The sequence below is a fragment of the Ciconia boyciana genome, chromosome 16 (assembly GCF_034638445.1).
Source record: "Ciconia boyciana chromosome 16, ASM3463844v1, whole genome shotgun sequence".
In the NCBI taxonomy this organism is placed as follows: Eukaryota; Metazoa; Chordata; class Aves; order Ciconiiformes; family Ciconiidae; genus Ciconia; species Ciconia boyciana.
The window spans coordinates 5834938-5848935 of NC_132949.1; the positions used below are offsets into that span (position 1 = coordinate 5834938).

General features: G+C 40.0%; 2 protein-coding genes across 2 annotated transcripts in view; one reads left to right on the forward strand and one right to left on the reverse strand.

The window, feature by feature from the left end:
- STXBP4 (syntaxin binding protein 4) overlaps positions 1–7775 on the reverse strand; it is a gene marked incomplete in the record, with an annotated part of 77254 nt that extends 69479 nt beyond the window's left edge. Inside the window, 3 exon segments of the mRNA XM_072880802.1 lie at positions 158–231; positions 3690–3738; positions 7680–7775. Coding sequence (XP_072736903.1) covers positions 158–231; positions 3690–3738; positions 7680–7686 — 130 coding nt within the window.
- A 2349-nt stretch (positions 7776–10124) lies between these two features.
- On the forward strand, positions 10125–13845 carry COX11 (cytochrome c oxidase copper chaperone COX11). The gene is made up of 4 exons (XM_072880807.1): positions 10125–10548; positions 10661–10816; positions 11587–11712; positions 12222–13845. Exons 1-4 carry the CDS (start codon positions 10189–10191, stop codon positions 12402–12404), a joined length of 825 nt encoding a protein of 274 aa, XP_072736908.1. The 5' UTR covers positions 10125–10188; the 3' UTR covers positions 12405–13845.
- Positions 13846–13998: the final 153 nt, after the last annotated feature.

Genomic DNA, 13998 nt, shown 5'->3' on the forward strand with positions numbered 1-13998 from the left:
TTGGTTATTCCACCTACTGTGCTAAATGGATTTACAGTCAAATGCATAAAACCCAGATAAATTAAACTTCTACTGATGACAGTGCAAACTGGAAAAGCTCACCAGATGCTTTTAGATTCGGTTTACTCTGAATCAACAGAATGTGCAATCTAATTACCTAATCCATTCTGACAATCAGAAAAAGAAATGCGGTGAACAGCTCGATTGATTCCATGAGGGCCCATAATAGTCCTAAGGAATAAAATAAAAATCATTAAGTCCCCAATTACAGAAACATATGTAGAGCTATGTTAATATAGAAAAAATTACAGTGACCATGTTTTTAACTCTAATACAAACCAAAACCAGTTTTCTCTACTGACAACTTCATATTGTTTGATACCTCTGCACCACCCCTTCCCCCAGTGAAAAATCAATCTCCTCATAACAAATAAGATGGCAATGTAGAATCAAGTATACAAAGTTTACTTCCTTTTCCCCCAAAGCATTTCAGGCTGAATTGTGAATCCCACTTTGTTTGTAATAAAAGGATTATGAATAAATAGAAACAAAATCCCACACCTGGTCCAGCTTAGCATTTAGGCAAGAAAAACATAGCATAACGTCTTAGATCAGGTAATGAATATTAAAATAAAATCACAGCTAAGATAGTGTACACAAAAATATTTTCTAAGATATCTAACATATAATTTTGTGGTTACTTATGAGCATAATCTTTCCCCTAGTCTCTCATTTCTTCACTCAACGTTGTTTTCCTTCTCTGTTTTAAAAAAGGCTTCTTTCCAAACTCTATTGCCTGCTCCCCTGTGTACCTTCCCACCCCAAGACAAAATACCAGGATGGCACTTGAAATTGTCTAAAGGCAGATTTAATATTTTGGCAGCAGTTGATAATGCTGAAGAATTAAGGAAGAATACAAAGTAAAATTAAGAGTTTTGAAACCTAAATTTAAAGTTCCATCAGAAACATAACCAGCATACTGCTCTGAGAATGCAAAGTGTTAAGAATTCCTTTAAATCCAGATTACCCTTTATCATTTTTTATTTTCATTTAGATTAATTATTATTTAAAAATCCAAGTTGTATCATAGCTCCTTTGTCCTCCCACTGTACCATTTTTGGAGAAGACTCACCAGATCCCTTCTAGAAAAAAGGCAGAAGCACCACTTAGGTTTTTCTGCTTTGACCTACATATTGTTCCATATTAGATAGTGAGTTGCATTTTCTAGAGCATGATGTTAAATTGAAATGGAACAACTAGAATTCATTAGCAGGGGGGAAAAGAAGATAAAGTGGAGGACACAGTGACCCAAATCCTCCCACGCAACCAAATCCAGCACACAGCCTGAACTCCATGCCTGCAACTGGGTATTCCTGCAAATGCTGGAGTACATGTCATTAAGAGGTGCCGTGCCAGAGGCAAGAGAGAAATCTAGAAGGTCCAAATGTTCCTAAATTCTAGCACCAGGCAAGAGATCCAGCTTCTAAAGAACATCCCTATTTCTTTTGGTTTTGTATAAGAAAACTGGATGAGGTTTTTTTAGCAAGGGATAAGCACTTGCTCTGAAAAGCAACAATTTGTTCCACAACCTCAAATTTTCAGCTATTTGCAAAATTAGCCTTTGCTTTAGAAAGGCTGGCCCTAAAACCAGACCTAATAATTTATCTTTAGAAACAAACAGGAAGCCTATGCTTCAAACATTGTACAATTTTCACTGTAGTATTTCTTGCAGTATTTGTTTCACAGGCTAAAAAGAAATGATGCAGCCTGGTTAGTGTATTTGGCCACTAACAAGACTGCACATGACCTTGCTACTACGTGACAGAGCATAAGGCACACTTTGTAAGGCTCAAACTGAACCGAACTGCTTGTACTTAATCACAGTCTGAAAGGAAGAATAAATCCTTAATTCTGCTATTTCTCTAACAAAACTTTTTTTATAAACTACTACTGTACTACAACAGCAGAGTACTTTGCATTACTACCTAGTACTGTCACTTCAATTATCCCATGAATTTAAATTGATTTGAAGCTGAAAGACAACATACTAGTCATGTTCTTTACAGGTCTGTCCTGATTTGCATCCATCTTTGAAAACTTAAACATGGTACACTGATCTTTAAAATAAGTAGACAATTACTCTATTTTTTTCCGTCTTGCCTTTGGCTACTACTGTTCTGTTTCTTGCTCTGCCACGCTCTCAGCAGCTTTCAAATAGCAGTTTTTTATTAAAATAAAAAAACAAGAACAAATGTTATTTCAACCTCACACAGAAGTTTACTTTTGTGAAGCCTTAAAAGATCAAATCTCAGACTTTAAGTCTAAAGTTCAGAGTTCACCAGAAATCGTAGAACCTATTTATATATTACCATATTAAATGATCATAAAATATGATCGAATCTAAGCACAAAACACTTAATAGGAAAGGATCTACATTTCTAGAAGTAACAGGCAATACTCCCAAATGAGAGATCCTAACTAACATAAAATGGATGCTGACAAAGAGGATACAGAGGATAGACAAACTAACAATTCACAACAGAGAGGAGGAAGATATCTCTGAAACAGTGAAATTGTCATGATGTTGCCGCCTACAATTAGAAAGGACTGACACTTTGAACAGATACCTTTTACAAGGCATTCAGTTATGTTTATGCTCTAAAGACTAAATCCCTCCAACACATGTGGTTTAAAATTACTTTATCACATAAAAGTAAAGACAAGGATCTTCAAATGCCCCGAATTTGTTTAGCGTATCACATCTTGTTGACTTTCGGTGTTAGTTTTTCTCCCATATAACTTAGACATGGATCTTCAAGTCAAGCTGCTTGGCACACTTCTAATAAAATAAACAGGGCTTTAACAGTTTCACAATAAAAAGACTTGGATTTAGCACCCATCCAACATTTATTTCATGTTATCATTATTTAATATTCATGAAATATTAAAATACTTCCCCCAAAACATTAGAAATATGCTCAACAGTATAAATACGGAAATAGGCTTCTAAACCAATCGGCAGTAGTAACAAAATAATTTCAAAGTTCTTTGTAGAAAAAGATGCAAATTAAATAATCAGATGTCGCTGCTCATTCCTCGAGAAGTCATGCAAAAATACTTGTAAGCAAGCTTTTAGCACACAGAGAAGAAAAGAGGTGAGGCAACAGATGAAATAAACAAGCAAGACTCTACAAAATGTACACTATAACTTTGCTACACTAAAAAATACTAAACTCAACACTCCAACTGAAGTCCTGCCATGCTAATAGACTAAGTGCGTATAATTTTGCGTAGATGTTCTAGTAAGGCAATTAAAATGAAATATTTTATACTTTTTTCTATTACTTTTTAGCAGCATACAGAACGAAGTTCAACAACTTTATGTTTTATATCTTCTAGAGACTTATCAGAACATACAGCTCCGGATATTCTTCTGATCTGTATTCCTGAGAAATTATTAGTCATTTATGGGCACAAACAAAATATTTATCTAGATTTATCAATGGAAGAATAATACTGTTCCCTCACAAAATACGTATTACTTGACACTTAAACAAAAATCTAAATGATAAACTCTGGCTGCTTATGAAAAGAAGCTGAAAATGGCTACAGCTTTTAAATTATCTTTACTGTACTTTTCCCAATTACAGACTAGAAAAATGCCATCAGAACCTAATGCTTAAGCATACCAGTATAAGAGAGAAAGACCATCAAAACGCTCTGGTTCATCTTCGTCTCCTGGTGAGAGTAAGGACATTCTTCAGTACAGCAGCAGAGACAATGACAAAGCAACCACAATACACTGGAGGTTTCCAATTCAGACGGATAAAGGTTATGTGCAGGACAATTTCTGCTACTAAAAAAAAAAACCAAACAGACAGAGCTCGAGACGAGTGTCTGCCTATTTAATCTTCTCTGAAACCCTCTGCGTCACATGGACTAATTCACCTATCAAGGTAATGTTTACTTTTTCTCTGTTTGAAATGGCAATTTATAGCAACTTTAAAGACTGAAAATGCAAAGCAGAGAAAATTTACTTGCATTTACTACAACTGCAATCTATATCTACCAGCAGAAGACAAATGAAATAATTAAAATAAAATAAACTTATTTACTCATGTTCTTCCAATAATTTATTTACATGTTCCCTCCAAACAAGGGCAAAAGCAGTAACTCACGACCTTTCTAAAGCAATCTTCCTAGCAGACTGGATTATGCACATACGCACACAAAAGAGAAAGCCAACAAAGCAGATAGACTGAAAGCATTAATGAAACAAACACCATTATGCTATTACTTTACATTCTCAATCATGGTGTTGACTTGTGTCATGCTTTAACTTGGGTTTTAGTCTTTCAATATACAACAGTCAAAAGTTAACACAGAACCTGGGTTATATATTTTCTCTAGAAATAGAAGCTGACACATCTGGTTTTTTGTGAAAGCAAATAAAAATGGTGAATTTATATCATTGAACTGAGAATAATCTAGTTGAAAAAGTAAAAAATACACCACTATTTCCAGAGGTAAGACTCTCTTCTGATACAAGGCTTGGTCTTGCAGATATGCGTATTTTCAGAGGTTCTGAGCACCTGACATCAGTTTGGTTAACCACTACTTTCTTCCAGGCTTGCTTCAGAAGATGCATTCCTATTACTCCCCCTCTTTCTAAAAGACCTTAAAAAGATTACAGTTTAAAATGAAAACTGAATATTCTGTGTTCACTGAGGGCTTTGTTTAAGTAGAAACGTGAATCCTCTCTAAAGCAGGGAGTAACCCTGTGATGAGACAGCATCTGTCAGCGTCTGGAGCTGCACAGCAGGACAGCTTGGCTATGCGAGGAATGCATACACTTATCTCAGGCACCTTTTTTTTTTTTTTAAAGTTGTAGTGACTGTGGTTTCATTATCACGTAATTGTTCTGGAGAAAGGATCTTTTTGCTTATAGGCAACATGCTATGTAGCATTCACATATACTGAGGTCAGTTGCTAGAGCCTGCAATCTACACACACAAGAGGGGCAGAAGGGTAAAGTGACCCACCACAGATTAAGGAGCAGGTCAGTGATGGAAGTGGGAACATAAAGCAGCCTTCCCAACTCCCAAAATGTGAAGAGCTCCATGGGCATCGATTGGATTGCTCACATCCATTCAGTGATGAAAATTTGGCCCTTTGTAGTCTTCAGTTTAACTCAATCAGTTTAACTCTGCTGGTGTTACTGGCATTACAGTCTGATGAAAGAAAAGCCATTGATATTTTAAGCATCATATCAATTAGATTTGCTCCAGGCAAGGTTACAGAAGATAAAATACCAATAGCCTTTCTCCAACAAAATTGTCACTGTTCTTAACACCAGCAGAATTCAATTTGTACTATCAGTATCAGGAACATTTGTCAAAACAAATCACTCGGACCAATATGGCTTGTATCCAGTGTCATGTTTTCTGCAATAGAAACACACACACGCCACACACCCCCAGTTAAAAGTATGACTCAAGGCTATGCATTTCCAGTATTAAAAAGCAAAAAAATATTTTTAGTAAACCAGGCATGACAAAATTCCCAACAATTTAAGCAGCTATGAAGTAGTATTAAGCTTCTTATTGCTCCTACCTCTTTTTATTAGAGTTCTTATCAGCAATATATCACTTGTTTGAACAACTGCTCTTCCATGCCTTCTTCAAACTCAACTATGCATTGTTCAGCTTCCTGAACTCATCCCCAAGGCTTCTGTCCCTCTTTACCTTAAAGTTCTGCTGCTGTGCTGCTTTTAATGTTTCTAAAGGACTCATATAGAAAAATGGTATTATTGCTTCTTTTGCAAGTTCCCTGCCTTTTAAGAACACACTCAGGGGAACACAAATTACTTTTTACTTCCAGAAAGATGTAGGAATACTGTAAGAACTTAAAATGCCATAAAACCTAATATCAATAAGTAAGACTAAATTTTCAAGAGACATCATTTGTTATTTTATACAGCAAACAAAGTAAGATTCTTTTGCAAACAGGTAGTAAACTATTCTATTCTGGCAACATTATTAATTATGACTCACCTTTCCCAAAGGAAGTTTTGTAATGCTTTAGCAACTGAGATGGACTACAGGATAATTTAGCAGATGACAAAAAGATTTGCAGAATCTTCGGAAGCAAGATTCACAAGATCTTTTTGTTATAAATAAAACAAAGGTCTTTTACAAAAATCCTATACAAGTCAGTTATGCAACTGTAGCCTTTCAGGTTCACTAACCCTAAAAGGTAAAAATTTGTTATGATACTAAGGACCACAGCCAAGAGAACACTGTTATCATATACCATGAAGAAACACTTCTGATCTATCCAAACCCGCTAATTATTCAAAATACATTTTGCTGATTAGGTCATAAAGATTAAAAGAAAACATAGGTCATTATATGGCTACTGTTAAACATGAAAAAAAAGCTTGAGCAATGTTGTAATTGTGGAGAAGCATGAATGGTTTGAGGCTAACCCCTTGTGTAGAGAAGAAAGGTATTATTTAAAGTTTAGGTAAACCTCAATTAACATATAACCAAGTACATTCCTGAAGCATTGTGCATTGATACTGTCTCCCAGAAAAAAAAAAAAGTATATAAAATTATAGACTTCCATCATCATGTAGCTGAAGTGCAGTTATACGCACCTTTCACGTTCATCTCCCATGTGAAAAATTACCTTTGGAATACAGTGATCTAGTAAGTGTTTATATAATATACCTTCCACATGAATCTAGCAAGCCATAGCTGTTTTAAAGATGTATCTTTGTATTACATACTCTGTATTTCCATCGGACAAGCAGAGTATGCTTCTTCAGATCCCAGTAAAAAGCAAGTTAATTTTTTTAATGTTTTGTGGATTTGTTTTTGAAAAAAATCAAGTTATTTCTGAAGTGGCATGATTCAAAATCTACGCTAAATTGTTTGACAAAACTTTTGAATACTATTTGCTCAATTCTATTGCACAAGCACAGCAAACATGATAGTCGAGCAAGAGCTGTCTGTGCCTGCTTTTAATTATGGTTTTGATGACAGTGTTGGCATGGTTACTTAGCAGTTTGGGAAAGGTCTAGAGTTACGATTTTCAATCATGACTGAATCCAAGTTTGCCATTTAGAATCTGGTCCAACTTTTAAGCGGATAACATTACAGTTTATAGAATGAATATAATTATCATTATATATCCCATGGCATTGGTAAAAAAATAAGATGGTTCCAAAGCACTACATATAAAACACTAAAGGCATGCAGACATAGTATTCTGAAAAAGTAATGCATTATAATACATAAACTCCATACACTGTCTTATGTTACCGTAGTTACCCTGTATGTACAAGGAAGTAATTTGCTATATACCTTACAAGTATGTTTTCATAGTTGCAGAAGCATTAAGGAATTTCTATGCGGGATTTTATCTCTACAGAACCAGTCCAAACCAAGTGCTGATTAACTTAATGAAAAGCTTAAGAACTATTTCTTCCCTTTATGTGTAAATTCGCTGGTGTTGCTATTAGCTTTTCTAAGACGTTGCTTCAGACTGTTTCAATATCAAAGTTCTTTTTCTTTAAGACTTCATCAAAACAAGATCCTACTAATGAAACTGCAAGAATTTTCATATTACAATCCAGTAACTGTATTCCTGTGCGTGGGGAAAAAAAAAGTACTTACTTTTCATCTGTATTTGTTAGGGGATCTGTACTGGACATCTTCTTAGGTGCACTATTTTAATAAAAGTTCAAAATGAAGAATTCTGATACATGAAGCACTGGCTCGTAACCAAGATATTAATTGCTGTAAAAAAGGAGAAACCACTTTTTGAAATTTACATGGCTATGTGTATTTTCAGATGCTGACAACAATTCTTATTTATTACTGACTAGCTGAAATCAAGTGGGAGAAGAGAACTTCCGTGATAAAACAGATAACTGCTTACTGTTTTCAGCAATGAAGTGTAACTCAGACTTCGCTGTATATTGTACCAAAACATATGACATCCTCTTAATTTATGAGGTAGGAATTAGGGTAAACCGGAACCCCCTGTGATTAAAATCTTCTAAAAAAATGAAGTAACTGAGATTACAATTCCAGGATAAAGTAATGTAACTGCTAAAGACAGAAACAATCTCATTTTTTTCCAGCGGAGGTTACTTAGGGAGGGAATGCTGTTTTGAACGTGATCAGGTGTTTTGTGTGTCTTGTCTTCTCACTTTTTTTTTTTTAACTTACTTCACGTGAGAATTCCATAGGCGCTGAATACTAGACAGTATGTAAGACGTAAGCCAAAACACATGCAAAATGAGGTTACGTACCACTAACGTAGCAAAAAAATCCAGTAATCCACATTGTATTTTTATTAGCACATATGACAGGTCGACAAGAAATACAATCCTAAGCGTACAATCATTTGAAAAATTACTGCAAAAGCCCTAATGCAAAAATATCTATTTGTATCACTAGCAAATCTTCGTGACCTCATGACCTGTATGGCTAAAGCCTCACATGGCCACGAACCAGAAAAGATATTACTCCTAAAACACGGTACAAGGGGGACAAGGAACTCTCTGAACAACACACAGGCAAAAAATGGCCACAGGTGCCAGTGGTACCAGTGACACACTACAACCTGGGCCGAAATAACATAGCCTCCCTAGGTGCACAGTGTCAGCCTCCACAAAAACACACTGACCAATTCATCAGGTTATGTATTTCTGCATGAAAAAAAAATTAAATTCACTTTGGAATACCACAGATTTTCCTGCGGTAAATGTTTTCAGATCTCTCGCTAAAGGATCAAAAGTAATGCCATCTAAATACAGAGGAAAGGCCAAAATATTGCTTCACTCCAGACTTTATCATTCTCTTATTCAATCCAACTAAATGCAAAAACGAAGCAGTATCAGGAGCTGCCAAAGTCACTGCATGATTCACGTTACTGGAGCCAGCACAAGAGAAGAGCAGTACTCTAAACCAATAAATTCAAGCATTGCTACAGCAAAGTTTGTTACAGTGCATGGGAAGAAAGATTGTACTTCTGAGTTTGTCTGAACTCGCCTGTCCTGAAGTTGTTGCTGTTTACAAAAACGCTCAATCACTTTGCGACATGTCAATATTTGTGCCTAAACAAAAACAAATCCGTACACAAAGAGAGCAAACTGAACACGAACCAAAGCACCACTGGAAAAAAATAATAATCAGTGTCAGTGTCCGCAGAACAGGGAGACCTGCAGGAAGCCAAAGGGATGAAGTCTCCTCTCTGTTAAAAGCACGCTCGCACCAGTCAGTGTATGGCACCGTGTTCACGCCGCAGTGCCCGCTTGCCGCCTACAGAAACACAACGCTGGAAGATGAGGAGTGAGGGCACAAAGGCGACTTTACAAGCGCTTGGTCGGGCGCTCACAGCCCCAAAGGAACCAGCCATAGAGGCCCTCGTGTCCACCACCCTGTCCTGCTGCACCTCAGTGCACTCCTTCTCCGCATTAACCCCGCTGAAGTAGAGGATAATCACTCCTCTCGGCGTGCTTCGCTAGGTTAACGCCCTTCTGGCAGACTTTTCAGTGGCCCCGATGCCGCCCGGCACCAGCCCGCCCCGGCACCCCTCGGACAAAGCCGACTCGATGCACGGCGGCGCGGGGGCCCGCCGCGGCCACCAGCCCGGCAGCGTCCCCGGGAGAGCCCGAGGGTGCGAAAACCCGCCGACCTTCAGGGCTGCGACAGTTACCTCGAAACGCACGCTACCGCCCAAGCGGTCCCGCTGGGGAGGGAGAGACAACCGGCGGGGTCTGCCGGGAAGCCCCCGCGCCTCAGAGGGGCGAGCAACGGGCGACCCCTCGACAGCAGCGCTCCCTCCCCTCAGCGGCCCGCCCCGCTCCCCCGCCCCCGCGGCGCAAGCCCCACCGCCTCGTCGGGAAGGCGGCGCACGGCGGCTGCCCCTCACGCCGCCCAACGGGCGTCGGGGAGCCGGGGAGGCGAGGCGAGGCGAGGCGAGGCGAGGCGAGGCGAGGCGAGGCGAGGCGAGGCGTGGCGAGGCGAGGGGAAGGGAGGGGAGGCGACGCGAGCCGAGCCGAGCCAGCCCCCGCAGTAGCCGGCGCCGCGGGCGGAGGCGGGGCGCGCGGCAGAGCGACGGGAGCGCGGACTCACCCCGCCGCCGCGTCTCGCGAGAAGAGCTGCGCCTCGCGGCATGGGGCTGTTCGGGCGGGGCTGGGCGCGCTGCGGGGGCCTGCGGCTGCCCGGGGGGCCGGGCCCCCTCTGGGCCCCGGCGCTGGGACGGGCCCTTGCTCGGCCGTGCCGTATCGGCGGGTGGGCGCCCCCGCGGCCGGAAGGGAAGGCCCGGTACGGCCTCTGGGCGGCGGCGGCGGGCGGACGGGTGCCGGCGCCGCGGGGGGCCCGCGGGCTACGGAGCTCCAACCCCTTCACCCGCGGGCAGGAGGAAGAATGGCGGCGCCGGAACCGGTCGGCGCTGGCCTACATCGCCGCCGCCGCCGTGGGCATGGTGGGCATGTCCTACGCGGCCGTGCCGCTCTACCGCCTCTACTGCCAGGTACCGGGGAGCCCCGCGGCCCGTCGCTGCCAGCTCCTTCCCGCCCGCGAAGGACGACGGAGGCTCTGGAAGGGGCCGGGGCGGGTCACTCACTGCCTTCCCTTTCTGTCAGGCCACGGGCCAGGGCGGAACAACGGGCGCAGGCCACAGCTCGGAGCAGATCGAGAGCATGAAGCCGGTGAGAGACCGGGTCATCAGGGTCACCTTCAACGCGGACGTGCATTCCAGCATCCAGTGGAACTTCAAACCCCAGCAGAGCGAAATCTACGTGAGTGACTGCGTTTCCACCCTCACGCAGAACCTCCTGGTTGAAAGCGTCAGGTTTTGCCCGGTACCTTTGAGTCACCTTGCATCCTGACCCTGCGGATCCATTGATTTGCAGATCTGGGCCCTGATCTGGAAAAACACACAACTAGGGGAACATAGTCTGGGGTGCTTCCCCCGTACTTCCAGTTAAGAATTTTATATACACCACAAAGTGTGTGTGTATATATATAGTAAAAATATCTAGGGTGTAGCTGCATATCTAAACCTGTAGGGTTTTACCAGACTTTACCCCTAGTACTTTCTCTTCTTGCCCCTATCCTTGTAGGACTGTTTTTATCTTTTAAAAAATGAACATTTTAATGTAACTTTACTGTTTAAAATTAGTTCTTAATAAAAACTCAAAAGGAGTCATGCTTCTTAATTGGTTTCTGAGTCGAGTACTAAAAGAATTGTACCCTCAAAAATTGAATATACACTATATATAAATATGGATATTGAAAAAGCTCTATATGCTGCTAAACTGCTGAGACTAATAGAAGTCTCATTGGCAAACTGGATAAGATTAAAAATGCACACTTATAACAGTAGTGGTGCTTTTAGTTTTGAATGAGGGTGAATTGTCTGTAAGCAAAATATTTGTGAAGTAGTGAAGTAACCAACTTGAAACAGCAAAAGAGAAAATGAACTAATTCTAGCTAAAGTCCAAAGAACTCCAAGGGCTGGAGGGCTGCAACAGATTAAAAATCACTGTGCAGTTTATACTTTATACAGGTGGTACCAGGAGAGACAGCACTGGCCTTTTATAAAGCGAAAAATCCTACTGACAAACCAATAATTGGAATCTCTACCTACAATGTAATACCCTTTGAAGCAGGACAGTATTTCAATAAAATACAAGTAAGTGTGAATAAAGCAAAGATTACATTTTCCTTTACATGAATGAGAATCATTATCTATAAATTAACTTTTTCTAATTTTAATGCTGGATACCATTCTTTGTATGCTAACATTTTAAGAAAATACCTTGATTTTTTTCAGGGGACAGTGCATGAGTTCATTCTTAGCCTTACTGTCTTCATAACAAGCAGAATACATGTCCAATTAGAGTGGCTCCTAAGTACATGATATTTAGTACAACTGATGTTGAGGGCAGGTGGTAACAATGTGAGCTAGCCTGGCCAATTTGCATGTTTGGACACTTTATTAAAAGCAAATTTTTTTTTTCCTGTAACACAAGAGGAACAGAATTGCTGTCTTGTCGCTCATATGGTTGATCCTTCCCAGGATTTTAGGGATGTACAGGGAATAAGAGTTGATTTTAAAAGATGAAGCTTTCTCTCACGTTGGCAGAGAGAAAGTTTATCTAGCTATTATTGTCTAATTGTTTTTTTTCCTCCCTCATGCAGTGTTTTTGTTTTGAAGAACAGCGGCTAAATCCTCAAGAGGAAGTGGACATGCCCGTCTTTTTCTACATTGATCCAGAATTTGTAGAGGACCCTAAAATGGCTAAAGTTGATCTGATCACCCTCTCTTACACCTTTTTTGAAGCAAAGGAAGGACTGAAGTTACCACTTCCTGGATATCAGTAATGGGCAATCTCTACACAATTTGACTTCTGCTACCTAACAGTTTTGAAACCGTTTTTCAACGGAAGGAAAAACTGTAGGAGTACGGTGCAACATGAAATTATATTACTAAACCACCATGGGCACATGCTGCTGTTATGAAAGGATATATTTCTATTTTTTTAAAAAAAAAAAACCTTACAGAGTTGGAGTATCATTTATTAGAAATAGTATTTCTTAATCAGACAATAGAAGGGAACCTGCTGTTCCTGGAAGAGAGAGGGTTTTCTCAAGCCATCTTTTTGTATGATGCATGTTATCTGAATACTGAGAGGCAAATTTTTAAACCCAAGTATAAATTGAGATCTTCATTGAAATACAGAGGAACAAATCAGTTTATTAAGCATCTAAAATTGCATTGCTGGCTCTGAAGAGGAACTTCCATGTAACTTACTTTATAAAAAGGTAAAAACATGTAACCAGTTAATGAAATCTCAAAACTAAATAAAGTTAAACTGTATTGCTATGTAACCTTCCCATGGCACAGGAGGATACGATGATTCAGAAGATGATGCACCCTCTCAAATTATTACTGAATCAGTAGTTCATTTGGTAAGAGCAGACTGCTCTAAAATGGTTATCATTTGAATGAGGAACATAATTTAAATGTAAGAACGTCAAATCTGTGGTATGGTTTCCATTTACAAATACCATCTTCAAATTCCGATGTTGTGCTCAACTCATTTAAAATACCTGTACTGCTAATGACTGCTCTTTCACTCTGCAGAGGATTGTACACCGGGCACCTCTACACAGAGACAAGCTCGGCTTATGTATGAAATGCTTTGAAGGGAAAGGCAGTGCATAAACAACTGCTTTAAACTGCAGGCTAAATTAATAGCGTAGGAGTCTCCTCAAAAAAACCAAAAGGAAGCCAACCCCATTCAGAGGTTAAGTCCAACAAAGCCTGCCCAGAAGCCTATCAGTTGTTCAGAGGTACTCTGTTTACCATCAGAACACGTAAGCCTGTATTTATGTAACTTTTGGTCATTATCTGTGGGGTAGGGATAATAACACTTTATCATAGCTTTGCAAATGAGGGGTGAGTTGCAGAGCAAGTTTAAGTGACCTACTCCTTTTCAGACAGGAATTAATCTCAGCCCAGTATCTCATCTGCTAGGCCAGTTCTTTCTACCCCTTTCAGCAGATGAGATCTAACAAAGTAAGATTAATGTTGGTTTGTTTGGACTCTAAAAAGGTAATGGGTATTTCAGAAATAACTTCCAGTTACTTTAGTCTCAATTATGTTTGCATACCATAATTTAAAAAGTGCTTTTTTGAAAATAAATGGATGCTGCCTTTAAAATGCATTATAGTACCAATTGTATGTGGTGTTTAAATAGATTTTGGATGACATTCATGTCAGGTCTTCACTGTATATTTATTAAAGTTTTAAAACTTTTAATTCTTTCAGCTCTCTAATGCATTTTATCCAGCAGAACATGTGGAGCCCAAAGTGAAATACATCTGTATGAAGATAGCAGCAAGCTTTATAACCTGTAATTCCAGTTATGCTGGGGGGGGTGGGTGGGTGGGTGTCAAGCCAACTCTTTGAATC